The following is an 11971-nucleotide window of genomic DNA, read 5'->3' on the forward strand; positions in this document are numbered from 1 at the left end:
ATGCTCCTGCCGACTACTGCTGGCTATGAGGATGTCGTCCAAATAGCTGAATGCAAAGCCCAGGTCGCGTCCCACCGCGTCCATTAGCCGCTGGAAAGTCTGTTTTGGGGATGTCGTCCGGATGTACAGGGATTTGATGGTATCCCCGGACGAGGTCTACCTTGGAAAAGATCCTTGCGCCGTGTAGGTTTGCTGCGAAGTTTTGAATGTGCGGCACAGGGTAGCAGTCTGGCGTTGTAGCCTCGTTCAGTCTGCGGTAGTCACCGCATGGTCTCCAGCCCCCCGTTGCCTTGGGCACCATGTGAAGGGGGGAGGCCCATGGGCTGTCGGACCGTCGTATGATCCCTAATTCCTCCATCTTCTTGAACTCCTCCTTCACCAGTCGGAGCTTGTCCGGGGGAAGCCTTCGAGCATGGACGTGGAGGGGTGGTCCCTGGGTCGGGATGTGGTGCTGTACTCCGTGTCTGGGCATGGCTGCCGTGAACTGCGGTGTCAGTACTGATGGGAAATCCGCCAGGACCCTGGTGAATTCATCGTCGGACAGCGTGATGGAGTCCAGGTGTGGGGCTGGCAACTGTGCTTCACCCAGGGAGAACGTTTGAAAAGTCTTGGTGTGGACTAATCGCTTCCCTTGCAGGTCGACCAGCAGTCTGTGGGCTCGTAGAAAATCTGCCCCCAGCAGTGGTTGGGCCACGGCGGCCAGTGTGAAGTCCCACGTGAACTGGCTGGAGCTGAACTGTAGCCGCACCGTGCGGTGCCGTAGGTTCGTATTGTGCTGCCATTAGTGGCCCTCAGGGTGTGTCCCAGTTCCCTGTTGCGGGTGTCGTAACTCGTTGGAGGTAAGACGCTGATCTCTGCTCCAGTGTTGACCAAAAAGCGGCGTCCCGACTGCTTGTCCCAGACGTACAGGAGGCTGTCCTGATGGCCAGCCGCCGTAGCCATCAGCGGTGGCTGGCCCTGGCGTTTCCCGGGAATTTGCAGGGTGGTCTGCAGCGGCGGGCCTCTGTGCCCCACCGCTGGTGGTAGAAACACCATTGTTCGTTGGGCTCCTCACTCCCGTCGCCGGGTTTTGTAGGCTCTGCTGCCAGGCCTGGTCTGGTCTGTCGTTGGGCACGCGGCTTGGTGATCTGTGCGACGGACGCCCCTCTCTCTTTCCTGGCATTCCACAGCACATCTGCTCAGGCCACCACCTCCTGGGGGTTCCTGAAATCTGCGTCGGACAGCAGCAGGCATATGTCCTCGGGCAGTTGCTCTAGGAACGCCTGCTCAAACATGAGGCAGGGTTTGTGTCCTTCAGCCAGGGCCAGCATCTCGTTCATTAATGCTGACGGCGGCCTGTCTCCCAAACCATCCAGGTGCATTAAGCGGCGTGCTCGTTCGCGCCGTGAGAGTCCGAAAGTCCTTATGAGCAGGGCTTTGAATGCTGTGTATTTGCCGTCCTCCGGGGGCAACTGTATAAACTCCTCAACTTGTGCAGCAGTCTCCTGGTCGAGTGAGCTCACCACGTAGTAGTAGCGAGTGGACTCCGAGGTTATCTGCCGAACGTGGAATTGTGCTTCTGCTTGTTCGAACCATAATTGGGGTCGCAGTGTCCAGAAGCTTGGCAGTTTTAACAAAACTGCGTGAACAAATGCAGCGTCGGTCATCTCTGGTCCAAATATCGTTTGGGCCGTCGGGGTCACCAATTGTAGCGGTGTGCTACACACAGCGCTAGAATAACCACACGGAGTCGGTGAGTTAGAGTTGCGATGAAAGAGATTTATTCAAACTTCGCAGCCCGCTTTAAAGCCTTCCCGTTCCCGCCCTCCCTGGGCAGGATTGCTGTGGGGAATGCATATTCCCAGACCCTTTCTGCGCGCGGGATTTTCCCCCTGCCGGTGAAGATGGCCTGGCGCCCTTTTTGGGGCCGGCCCCCTGCCTGCGCGTGCTGTTGTGAGCCGGTTCGTGTCTGCTAGAAAGTGAGTCGCCACAACACTGTTATATTGCATGGAGAAGCTCCAAAAAGAAGTCCAGGGAAATATATTAGAAGCAATTGGGTAGAAAAGGAATTGATCAGACAAGGACTTTATCCAAACCTTAGCACGTGTAATGGAACTCAAAGATAACTCATTCTCTCATCCCTATTTATAATTGTAGTTTTCATGGAGAATTTTGGTGGCACATACTTTTTGAAAGAGCTTCGGCATTTGCATCTTTAAAGCCTTGATTATCCTGAAAACAGCTCGTTGTCAACTGTATTTAGGGCATTCTAATTTCAGGTAAGAATGCAGAAAAGGATATTGTTCTTCCCAACTTTTACTTCTGCCCATTTGAGGTGAAAGCCCCAAACACCTGCTTATATTAGCCTTTATCATTCCAGCTGGAAAATATGTACAAACATTGCTGGCTCATTGTATGTTAGCATTTTTACACTACTGAACACTCTGTTGTAATTGTACTTGTTCCTACATTTATTGTTTTATTTATTATTACGACGTATACTGTTTGTGAGCTTCACATGAGCAAGGAAATTCACTGCAATCTGTTATATAACAATATAACTCAAGTAACCAGGTCCCTTCATATGTGAGCCTAGACTGGCTGTTCTGCTTTGTCATCAATTATTGGAGATTTGAGAGTGCAGTTCCATGTTTTAGGTATTTAATTATTTAAAATTGTGAGTTCAAAATGCTATTTCTTTTCATGCCTCTAAGTTGTAGGTTTTATATACTAAATGGGCCAAATGGCTTCCTTTTATTTTGCATGGAAAGTATGTTCAGACATTGCATAAAATGTCGAATGGTAGAGTGGTGTATCAAAAATTTCACAAGAGCAATAATGACTTTCTGTCCTCTGCCGCAGGAAGAGCTTATTCAAAGACCCTGCAGCAGGCTGCCATCCCATTGCTTCCCAAAAGGCGTTGTGAGGGGCGCTACAGGCGGAGGTTCACTGGCAGGATGCTCTGTGCCGGAAACTTACTGGACCACAAGCGAGTAGACAGCTGCCAAGGAGATAGTGGCGGACCACTGATGTGTGAGAGAGCAGGAGGTCGCTGGGTAGTGTTTGGTGTGACCTCTTGGGGACATGGCTGTGGTATAAAGGAAACCCCAGGTGTCTACACCAGAGTCTCTGCTTTTGTGCCTTGGATTGAACGTATGACTAACCTATAAGGAGTTGGGATCAGAAGTCTGCTGAAGGAGTATCACACATCCCTTGTTCTCCATCTCTTTCCCTGTGAAGGAACCCCCCAGATTCGCTCTCTAACAACAGGGGTATTTCAGGAGCTCAAGGACTAAGAGAGCAACCTCAGTGTGGTACTTCCATAAATTACCGAGCAATAACACAAGTGGAGAAAACGATGGTAATTGCGTCCATCATTTAAAGGGCTGAAAGCATTTTATAGGAGATTTGATCTTGCTGCAGATATTTTGCACAAAATAAAATGCAGAGACATTTTGAATTTCTTTCGGATCTAGCAGTTTCTATTCTGCTGGACTAGGAACTCTTTGTTGAAAATACTTCTTTATTTATACTCCTTCATGTTTTGGTCGTTCAGTGGTGCCCTGTTGTGGGACAGAAGCAATACAGATGCATCATTTCAGCTGTGCTAGGAACAGCACATTCAGTAAGCAAAAAACCTTTCTTTCTCATAAAGATCACTTCATCCAGGCTCTAAGTCAACAGGTAAATGGGGGAGATGTGGAGCATTTATATCCAAACTAACTTGTGAGAATTGTACTAGCTTTTACAAGGTTTCATTTTGTTCAGTTTAACTGAAAGCACAAATTGGAATGGACAAAAATTGGGAACCAACATGAACTGGAGTATTCAGTCCAGTCCTTGCTAACCCTGAAGTATTGTTTATTAAATGAAAATTTGTATAAACTTGTTTTTAAACTGCTTGTCATAATTATGTAATAACTACAAATGAAAATGCTTTCTCAACTGTCATTGTCCAACTGTCTTCATCATGAGTTTGATGGAGAAAGAAGTGGCCAACAGTTGAATATCCATTTATATTGAGCTAATTCAGTACACATCATTCCACAGCTGAACAAAGGAAATATGGCAAGTTAAAATGCAGCCTGTAAAAATTTGTTGATGCAGTGTAATACATGGCTAGTAACCCTAAGGTAGTGAATTCAATAGAAGTGTGAGGTAGTATTGGAAAAGTGGCAATAAAATCTGTTAGATTGTTATTTAAAACAAATGCATCACTAAAGCCTTCAGGCAAGTGAATCTATTATTTCCACTTCCTCAAATACCACATAAAATAGAGAACAGAACAGTACCGGAAGAACCTCTTCAGCCTACAATGGGTGTGCCGACCAAGGTGCCAATTTAAACTAATTCCATTTGCTGCATAAGATCCATAGCCCTTCATCCCCTGGCTACTCATGTGTTAGTCTAAATGTTTCTCTCAGCTTTGCTATCATATCCGCTTTGGAAATGGTGTATTATTGTCACATGTACTGAACAGCTTGTCTTGCATACTGTTTATATAGAACAGATCATTACACAGTATAAAGGTAGAACAAGACAAAACTAAATAAAATGCAACATCTACAGAGAAAATGCAGGGCAGGAAAACAGTAAGGAGCAAAATCATTATGAGGTAGACTGAGAAATCAAGATTCCATATTATCATCAAAGGGAACTTAAGAAGAACTTACATCACTCACACCCCACCCCCTTTGCACTGGCAGTGGAAACTAGGAGCAATTTCAAACTCCTGGGAGTGCACATCTCACACAACCACCCATGGTCCCAGAACATATTCTGTACAATCAGGAAAGCTCACCAATGCTTCGACTTTCTGAAGAGGTTGGACAATGCACATTAGTACTCACGTCATTCTACAGGTACACAGTAGAGAGCATCCTAACAAGCTGTATCACTACATGGTATGGGAACGACACTACAGCGGACAGGAATCCTCTACAATGGGTAGTCAAAATTGCTCAATGCATCACTGGCATCAGTCTAACCACCATCAAGGATCTATTTACGTGGTACTGGAAAAAGGGCCAGTGGCATCTTGAAGATCCCACCCACCCTGCTCATGGATTGTTTGTCCCGCTCCCATCAGAGAGGAGGCAACATAGTGTCCATGCCAGGACTATTAGACTCAAATACAGTTACTTTCCCTGAGTAGTAATGCCGATCAACATCTCCACACATTAACCTCCCTTCCACACCCCAACCACCACTACTTTATCTCTTCCTGTCAGTCACCTTATGTAGACACTCCTGGGCCTTATAGACATATAATCAATCTATATATAATCTATCTTATATATTTACATTTATTGTGCTTTTTTTATTATGTTCTTTATCTTATTATGATTTTTTTTCTGCTGCATGGGAGCAGGAATAGTAATTACTTTGTTCTCCTTTACACATGTGCGGGAAATGACATTAAATCTCAAATCTTGAACCATTCAGTAGACTTCTAACAGCAGGGTAGAAGTTGCCCTTGTGCCTAGCGTTTTGTGCTTTCAGGTTTTTGTCTCTTCTGCCTGATGGAAAAGGGAAAAAGTGAGAATAGAAGAATGCTTCTACCACTTCCCTTCACAGCATATTCCAGGCTTCTAACACTCTCTTTGTAAAATCTTACCTCACAAATCTTCTGTTGACTTTCACCTGCTCGCCTTAAACCTATGCTCTCTATGCTTAGAGTCATAGAGGCTTGCAACACGCAAACAGACACTTGTCTCAACTGGTTCATACTAATGAAGATCCCCATCTAAGCTAGTCTCATTTTCCCACATTTGGCCTGAGTCATTATGAGCCTTTCCAATCCAAGTATCTGTCCTAGTAGCTTTTAAAATGTTGTTAGTGTACCTACTTGAACCACTTCCTCTGGCAGATCATTCCGCATTCTGACAACCCCCTGTGTGAAAATGCTGCCGCTCAGGTTTCAATTATATCTCTCTCCACTCACTTAAAACTATGTCCTCTAGTTCTTGATACCCCATGTCTGGGAAAAAGACTGTACATTCACCCTGTCTATGTCCCTCATCATTTTATACACCTCTCTAAGATTGCCCCTTATTCTACTATGGTCCAGTGGAAAAAAATCCCAAGCAGTTCAGCATTTCTCCATAAATCGGTCCAACTGGTCCTGGCAACATCCTCATAAATCTCTGCACTCTTCCTGGCTTCCCAATATTTGGCATTTTCATCCTGGAAATGACTATCTGCCCTTTCATAATGTTATATATTTCTAACAGGTCACCCCTCAGCCTCTAGTGCTCCAGAGAAAACAATTCTATTCTCTCCAACCTCTCCTTATAGCCAATACTCTTTAATCCAGGCAACATCTCCTGTTGCACCCTCTCCAGAACCTTCACATTCTTTTAGTAATGCAGCAACCAGAATTGCATGCACTACTCCAAGTGTTGCCTAGCCAATGTTTAATACAGCTACAACATGACTTACCAATTTCTATGCTCAATATCCCAAACATATAAGGCAAGCGCCATTTGCCGCCTTTTCCACCCTATCTATTTGTGCCTCTATTTTTAGGGAACTATAGAGTTACACCCTAAGATCTGTCTGTACATCAATATTTCCGAGGGTCCTGCCATTTACTGTGTATTTTCCTCTTGTATTTGATCCCCCAAAATGCACCACCTCACATATTGAGATTAAGCTCCATCTTTTTCTTTTCTTTTTTGACTAAATTTAAAATGTCTCTTGTCATCCAAACTTCTCGAACCTTGCCATCACAATCTTTCATTTTACATCTATGAGTTTTCACCTTGTTTATGCTCCTCATAATCTTATATACCCCTATCAGGTCACCCATCAATCTTCTGCATTCCAGGGAAGAAAGTTCTAGTTGGCACAACCCAGCCTGGGCTGTACAAAGTGGAATAGATTACATTTAAGTACTTCAGTTCCATCTGGTGATATCTGGCTCCAAAGCATTTAATGTGGTCAGGGGGTTCCAACCATTGGCCTTAGAACAGTACAGCACAGGAAAGAAGTAGTCAGCCCACAATGTTGTGCTGAACCAGCTAAAAAGTAAACCAAAAGCACCCAAAAACTAATCCATCCTACCTACACAATGTCCACATCATTCCATCTTCCTCACATCCAGTACCTATCTAAATGTCTCTTGAAAGCCTCAAATGTATTTGATTCTACCTCCATACCAGGCAGTGCATTCCACGCATACACCACTCTGAGTAAAAAAACTTACCCCTCACATCCCCTGTGATCCTACCCCCTCTCACAGTCAATGCATGTTCTCTGGTATTAGATATTTCTACCCTGGTAAAAAGTCTACTGTCTACTCTACTATGCCTCTCATAATCTTATAAATCTCTATCAGATCTCTACCCCCCCACCACCACCAGTCTTTGCCACTCCAGAGAAAACAACCCAAGTTTGTCCAGCCTGTCATGATAGCACATCCCCCCTAAACCAGACAGCGTCCTGGTGAACCTCTTCTGCACCCTTTCCATTCAATGAGTTTTGTGTTTTAATCATGAGTTGTGGTGTTCCCCATGCTTTTCAGGCAGAGAAAGCCACTAAGAGAGCACAGCAGACTGAAAGAGAGACACAGATGGATAGGGAGTGGGAAAGCATTTGTTATGATTGCTTTCATAGGCTGAGTCATTGACTAAATGAGCTGGTAAGTCATGTTGCAACTATGGAAAATATTGCTTATACCACACTTAGAGTACAGGATACAGTTCTAGTTTGTATGCTACAGGAAGGATGTGGTGGCAATGGAGAGTGTGTAGAAGAACTTGATCAGGAAGTTGCCTAGAATAGTTATGAGGGGAGAATGGACAGATTGGGTTTATTCTCACTAGAATGCAGGAGACTGAGACATGATCATATTGAGGTTCATGAAATTCTCCAGGGGCATGGATAAAATACATAGTTGGAGATTTATTTCCTGGGTCAGGAGAGTCACAACATTGAGGTTTAAGTGAAGGGAGAAAATTAAAGGGGAGCCAAGGGGTAAGTTTTTCCACAGAGTTTGGTGAGTATCTGGAATAAGGAGACTGTGAAAGCAGATACAATTATTATATTTCAAATGCATTTGGATAGGAAAAGCAAAGAGGGTTAATGGCCTAATGAGGGTTGAAAAGATTAACATGAGTAATACAATCAGCAGTTGATAAGGTGAACTGATAGGGCCTGCTCACTTAGAGTCATAGAGAATACAACACGAATATAGGCCCTTTAGTCCAACAAGTCCATGCCAAATATTTTGTCCATCAAGCTAGTCTTAATTTCCTGCATTCTGCTCATATCTCACCTCTAAGTGTTCAAGTGTTTCTTAAAAATAATACTATTGTACCTGCCTCAACTACTTCCTCTGGCAGCTGAGCAGCTTCTGTTGCCCCTCAGGTCTCTCACCTAAATCTATACCTGCTGGTTTTGGATTCTCTTACCCTAGAGTATTAGTGTTTGCCTTATCTATAACTCTCATAACTTTAAACAGTTCTGTAAGTTCACCCCTCATTGTCCTAAGTTCCAAGGATTAAAGACTAGCTTGGCCAGCCTCTTCATTAAACTTGGCCCCCCCTAGACATGGAAACATCCTTGCAAATCTTTTCTGCACTCTTTCCAATTAAACCACATCTTCCCTATAACAGGATGACCAAAATTGTGCAAAGTTCTCCAAATGTGGCCTCACTCACTATCACTGACATGTGTCATGAAATTTGTTGTTTAGCTGCAGCAGTACAATGCTTATGTGAGAGTGATTTGGGGGTTTAGGACATATACATTTAACAATTGACTTTGGCTACCAGCCTTCATGTCTGAAAATGTATTGTGCATTTAATTTGGAGTGCAACTCTGAACAATGTGTTCCTAAAAGCTGTGAATTCCAGTCCAGACAATGCTGATTAAAATCCATTTTGATGTCTGTGGTGTGGATGTGAATCAGGAGCTGTGAAGGTTATATGTAGTTTCAAAGAAGACATTGTCCATACATAGTAAATATTGAGTTGTCCTTTGATGTTTGATACATAAAACATGGAGCCCCACATTGGGCCAGCAGACCTTTCCACCGAAAGCGTCTCCGTATGGTCCCTGCTGTACCTTATTTTGTTGAATAAAGAAGCTGCTTTGTACCTACCAGTAGTTTTCGCCGACAATTTCATTCACGCAACAACAACATACATAATAATTAAACCTTAAATTATAATAAGTATACTCTATATACAAAAAAGAGAACTAAATTAAATAAGTAGTGTAAAAAGAGAGGAAGAAAGTCCCCAGGTAGTATTCAAGGATCATTGTCTGCTCAGAAATAGGTGGTGGATGGGAGGAGGCTGTTCCTAAAACATTGAGTGTGACTTCAGGCTCCTGTGCCTCCTCCTTGAGCAATGAGAAGGGGACATGTCCTGGGAGATGAGGGTCCTTAATGATGAACTCTGCCTTTTTGAGACATTGCTTTCTGAATGTTGGAGCGGTTAGTGCCCATAATGGCAGAGTTTACAATGTTCTGCAGCTTTTTTCGATCCTGTGCACTGGCCCCTCCATACCAGATGATGATGCAACCAGTTAGAATGCTTTCCATGGTACATCTGTATAAACTTGTGAGATGACATATCAATTCTCCTCAAACTCCTAATGAAATGTAACTGCTGTCATGCTTTCTTTCTAATTGCATCAGTATATTGGGCCCAGGGTAGATCCTCAGAGATGTTGACACCCAAGAATTTGAAACTATTCACCCTTTCCACTTCTGATCACTGAATGAGGACTCATGACTGTTCCTTGACTTCGCTTTCCTGAATCTACAATCAATTCCTTGGTCATATTGACTTTGAGCCCAAGATTGTTGCTGCAACACCCCTCAACGAGCTCATCCAACTAGCTCCTGTATGCCACCACATCATCATCTAAAATTCTGCCAGCGATAGTTGTGTTAATGGCAAATTTATAGATGGCATTTGATCTGTGCCTAGCCATACAGTCATGGGTGTAGAGAGGGTAGAGCAGTGGGCTAAGCAAACATCCTTGAGGTGCACCAGTATCGATAGTCAGTGGGAGGCCGATGTTATTTACGATCCACACAGACTGCGAGGAAGTCAAGGATCCAGTTGCAGAGGAAGGTACAGAGGCCCATATTTTTATCAGAACTGAGGATATGATTGTGTTGAACGCTGCGCTCTTATCAATAAACAGCACTAACATAGATACTGCTATTGTCCAGGTGATCCAAGGCCAGATGGAGAGCCAATGAGATTGCATCCACTGTAGACCTATTGTGGTGATAGGCGAATTGCAGTAGGTCCAGGTCCTTGCTTAGGCAGGAGTTGATTCTGGCCATGACCAACCTCTCAAAGCACTTCATCACAGTAGATGTGAGTGCAACTGAGTCTTCTTGGGCACTGGTATGATTGTTGCCTTTTTGAAACAAGTGGGAACCTCCAACTGCAGCAGTGAGAGATTGAAGATGTCCTTAAACATTCCGCCAGTTGGTTGGCACAGATTTTCAGAGCCTCACCAGGTACACCATCAGGGCCTCATGAGAGTTTATCCTCTTGAAAGATATTCTGGCATTGGCCTCTAAGACATAGATCACCAGGTTACTAGATGCTGCAAGACTCTGCACAGGTGTAGTTTTATTCTCTCTTTCAAAGCATGCATAAAAAGCATTGAGCTCATCTGGAACTGAAGCATCACAGTCATTCAAGACTTTAGTCTGCGCTTTGTAGGAAGTAGCGATCAGAGCTGATGTGTACTCAATTGGAAATATTTACTCGCCTTTAAAATAGCCTCTGTAGGTCATTCCTGGATAAAGTCATACTTCTTGTATATTTCTGGCTCATCAGTCTTAAATGCCACAAACCTAGCCCTCACAAATCTCCTGGTTCATTCACGGCTTTTCGTTCTCGAAACCACGCCCTCACCCACACAGGTCTTGATGAAATCAGTGACAACTGTGGTGTATTCATTCAGTCCCTGAATGTTGTCAAGTCCACCAACTCAAAGCAGTCCTGTAAGTGCTCCTCCACCTCCTTTGACCACACCTTCTTGGTCCTCATCACTGATGCTGTGGTCTTTAGTCTCTGCTTATGTGCTGGCAGTAGAAGTATAACCAGATGACTAGATTTCCCAAAGTGTGGGCGTGGTTTGGCACAGGAAGAGTTCTTGACGGTGTAATCACAATATCATGTCCCAGCTCTTACACTCATTGCCCTGAATGATAAAGACCTGCATGATAAGCACCCTTTAATGCCACCCTGTCTATCTGTAACGCCACTTTCAATGAACCGTACACGTACTCTAAGGTCTCTGTTCCATTGACTCCTCTTGTATTCTATTCATAGTATAAGTCCTATGCAGATTTGACTTTCCAAAACCCTTCAGCTCACAATTAACTATATTGAAGTCTATTTGCTACTGTTCAGCCTTGGGGATTCACATCCAAATCGTTTATATAAATAGCAAATAACAAAGGTCCCAACTCCAGCCCCAGAGGCACCCCACTAATCACCATTCTCCATTCTGAGAGACAACCTTTAATAAACACCCTTTGCTTTTTACCTCTGAGCCAATTTTAAACCCACCTAATTAGCTCTTCCTGGATTCCTTGATTCCTAACTTTCCATATCAGTCTCTGATACTGGAACTATATTAGCCGCATTCCAGTTTTCAGGAACATCATCAGTGGCTAATAATGAAGCAAGAACCTTCACAAGACCCGCCACAATTTCTTCTCTAGCTTTCACATTGACTAAGCATACTGATGAATGTAGAGCAGTAGATGTCGTATATATGGATTTCAGCAAGGCAGTTGATAAGGTACCCCATGCAAGGCTTATTGAGAAAGTAAGGAGGCATGGGATCCGTGGGGACATTGCTTTGTGCATTCAGAACTAGCTTGCCCACAGAAGGCAAAGAGTGGTTATAGACCAGTCATATTCTGCATGGAGGTCAGTGACCAGAGGTGTTCTGGGATCCCTTCTCTTCATGATTTCTATAAATATCCTGAATAGGAGGGCACTTTTAA

General features: G+C 44.0%; 1 protein-coding gene across 2 annotated transcripts in view; it reads left to right on the forward strand.

Annotated features, from left to right (window-relative positions):
- Positions 1 to 4183, forward strand: part of prss12 (serine protease 12) — a 160582-nt gene extending 156399 nt beyond the window's left edge. Inside the window, exon 13 of one of the 2 annotated variants that reach the window (XM_072253175.1) lies at positions 2842 to 4183. In XM_072253175.1, coding sequence (XP_072109276.1) covers positions 2842 to 3149 — 308 coding nt within the window. In that variant the 3' untranslated portion in view covers positions 3150 to 4183. The remainder of the gene's footprint in view (positions 1 to 2841) is intronic. The other variant, XM_072253176.1, reaches the window with a different exon arrangement.
- Positions 4184 to 11971: the final 7788 nt, after the last annotated feature.

Source organism: Mobula birostris, chromosome 3 (assembly GCF_030028105.1).
Source record: "Mobula birostris isolate sMobBir1 chromosome 3, sMobBir1.hap1, whole genome shotgun sequence".
Taxonomy (NCBI): domain Eukaryota; kingdom Metazoa; phylum Chordata; class Chondrichthyes; order Myliobatiformes; family Myliobatidae; genus Mobula; species Mobula birostris.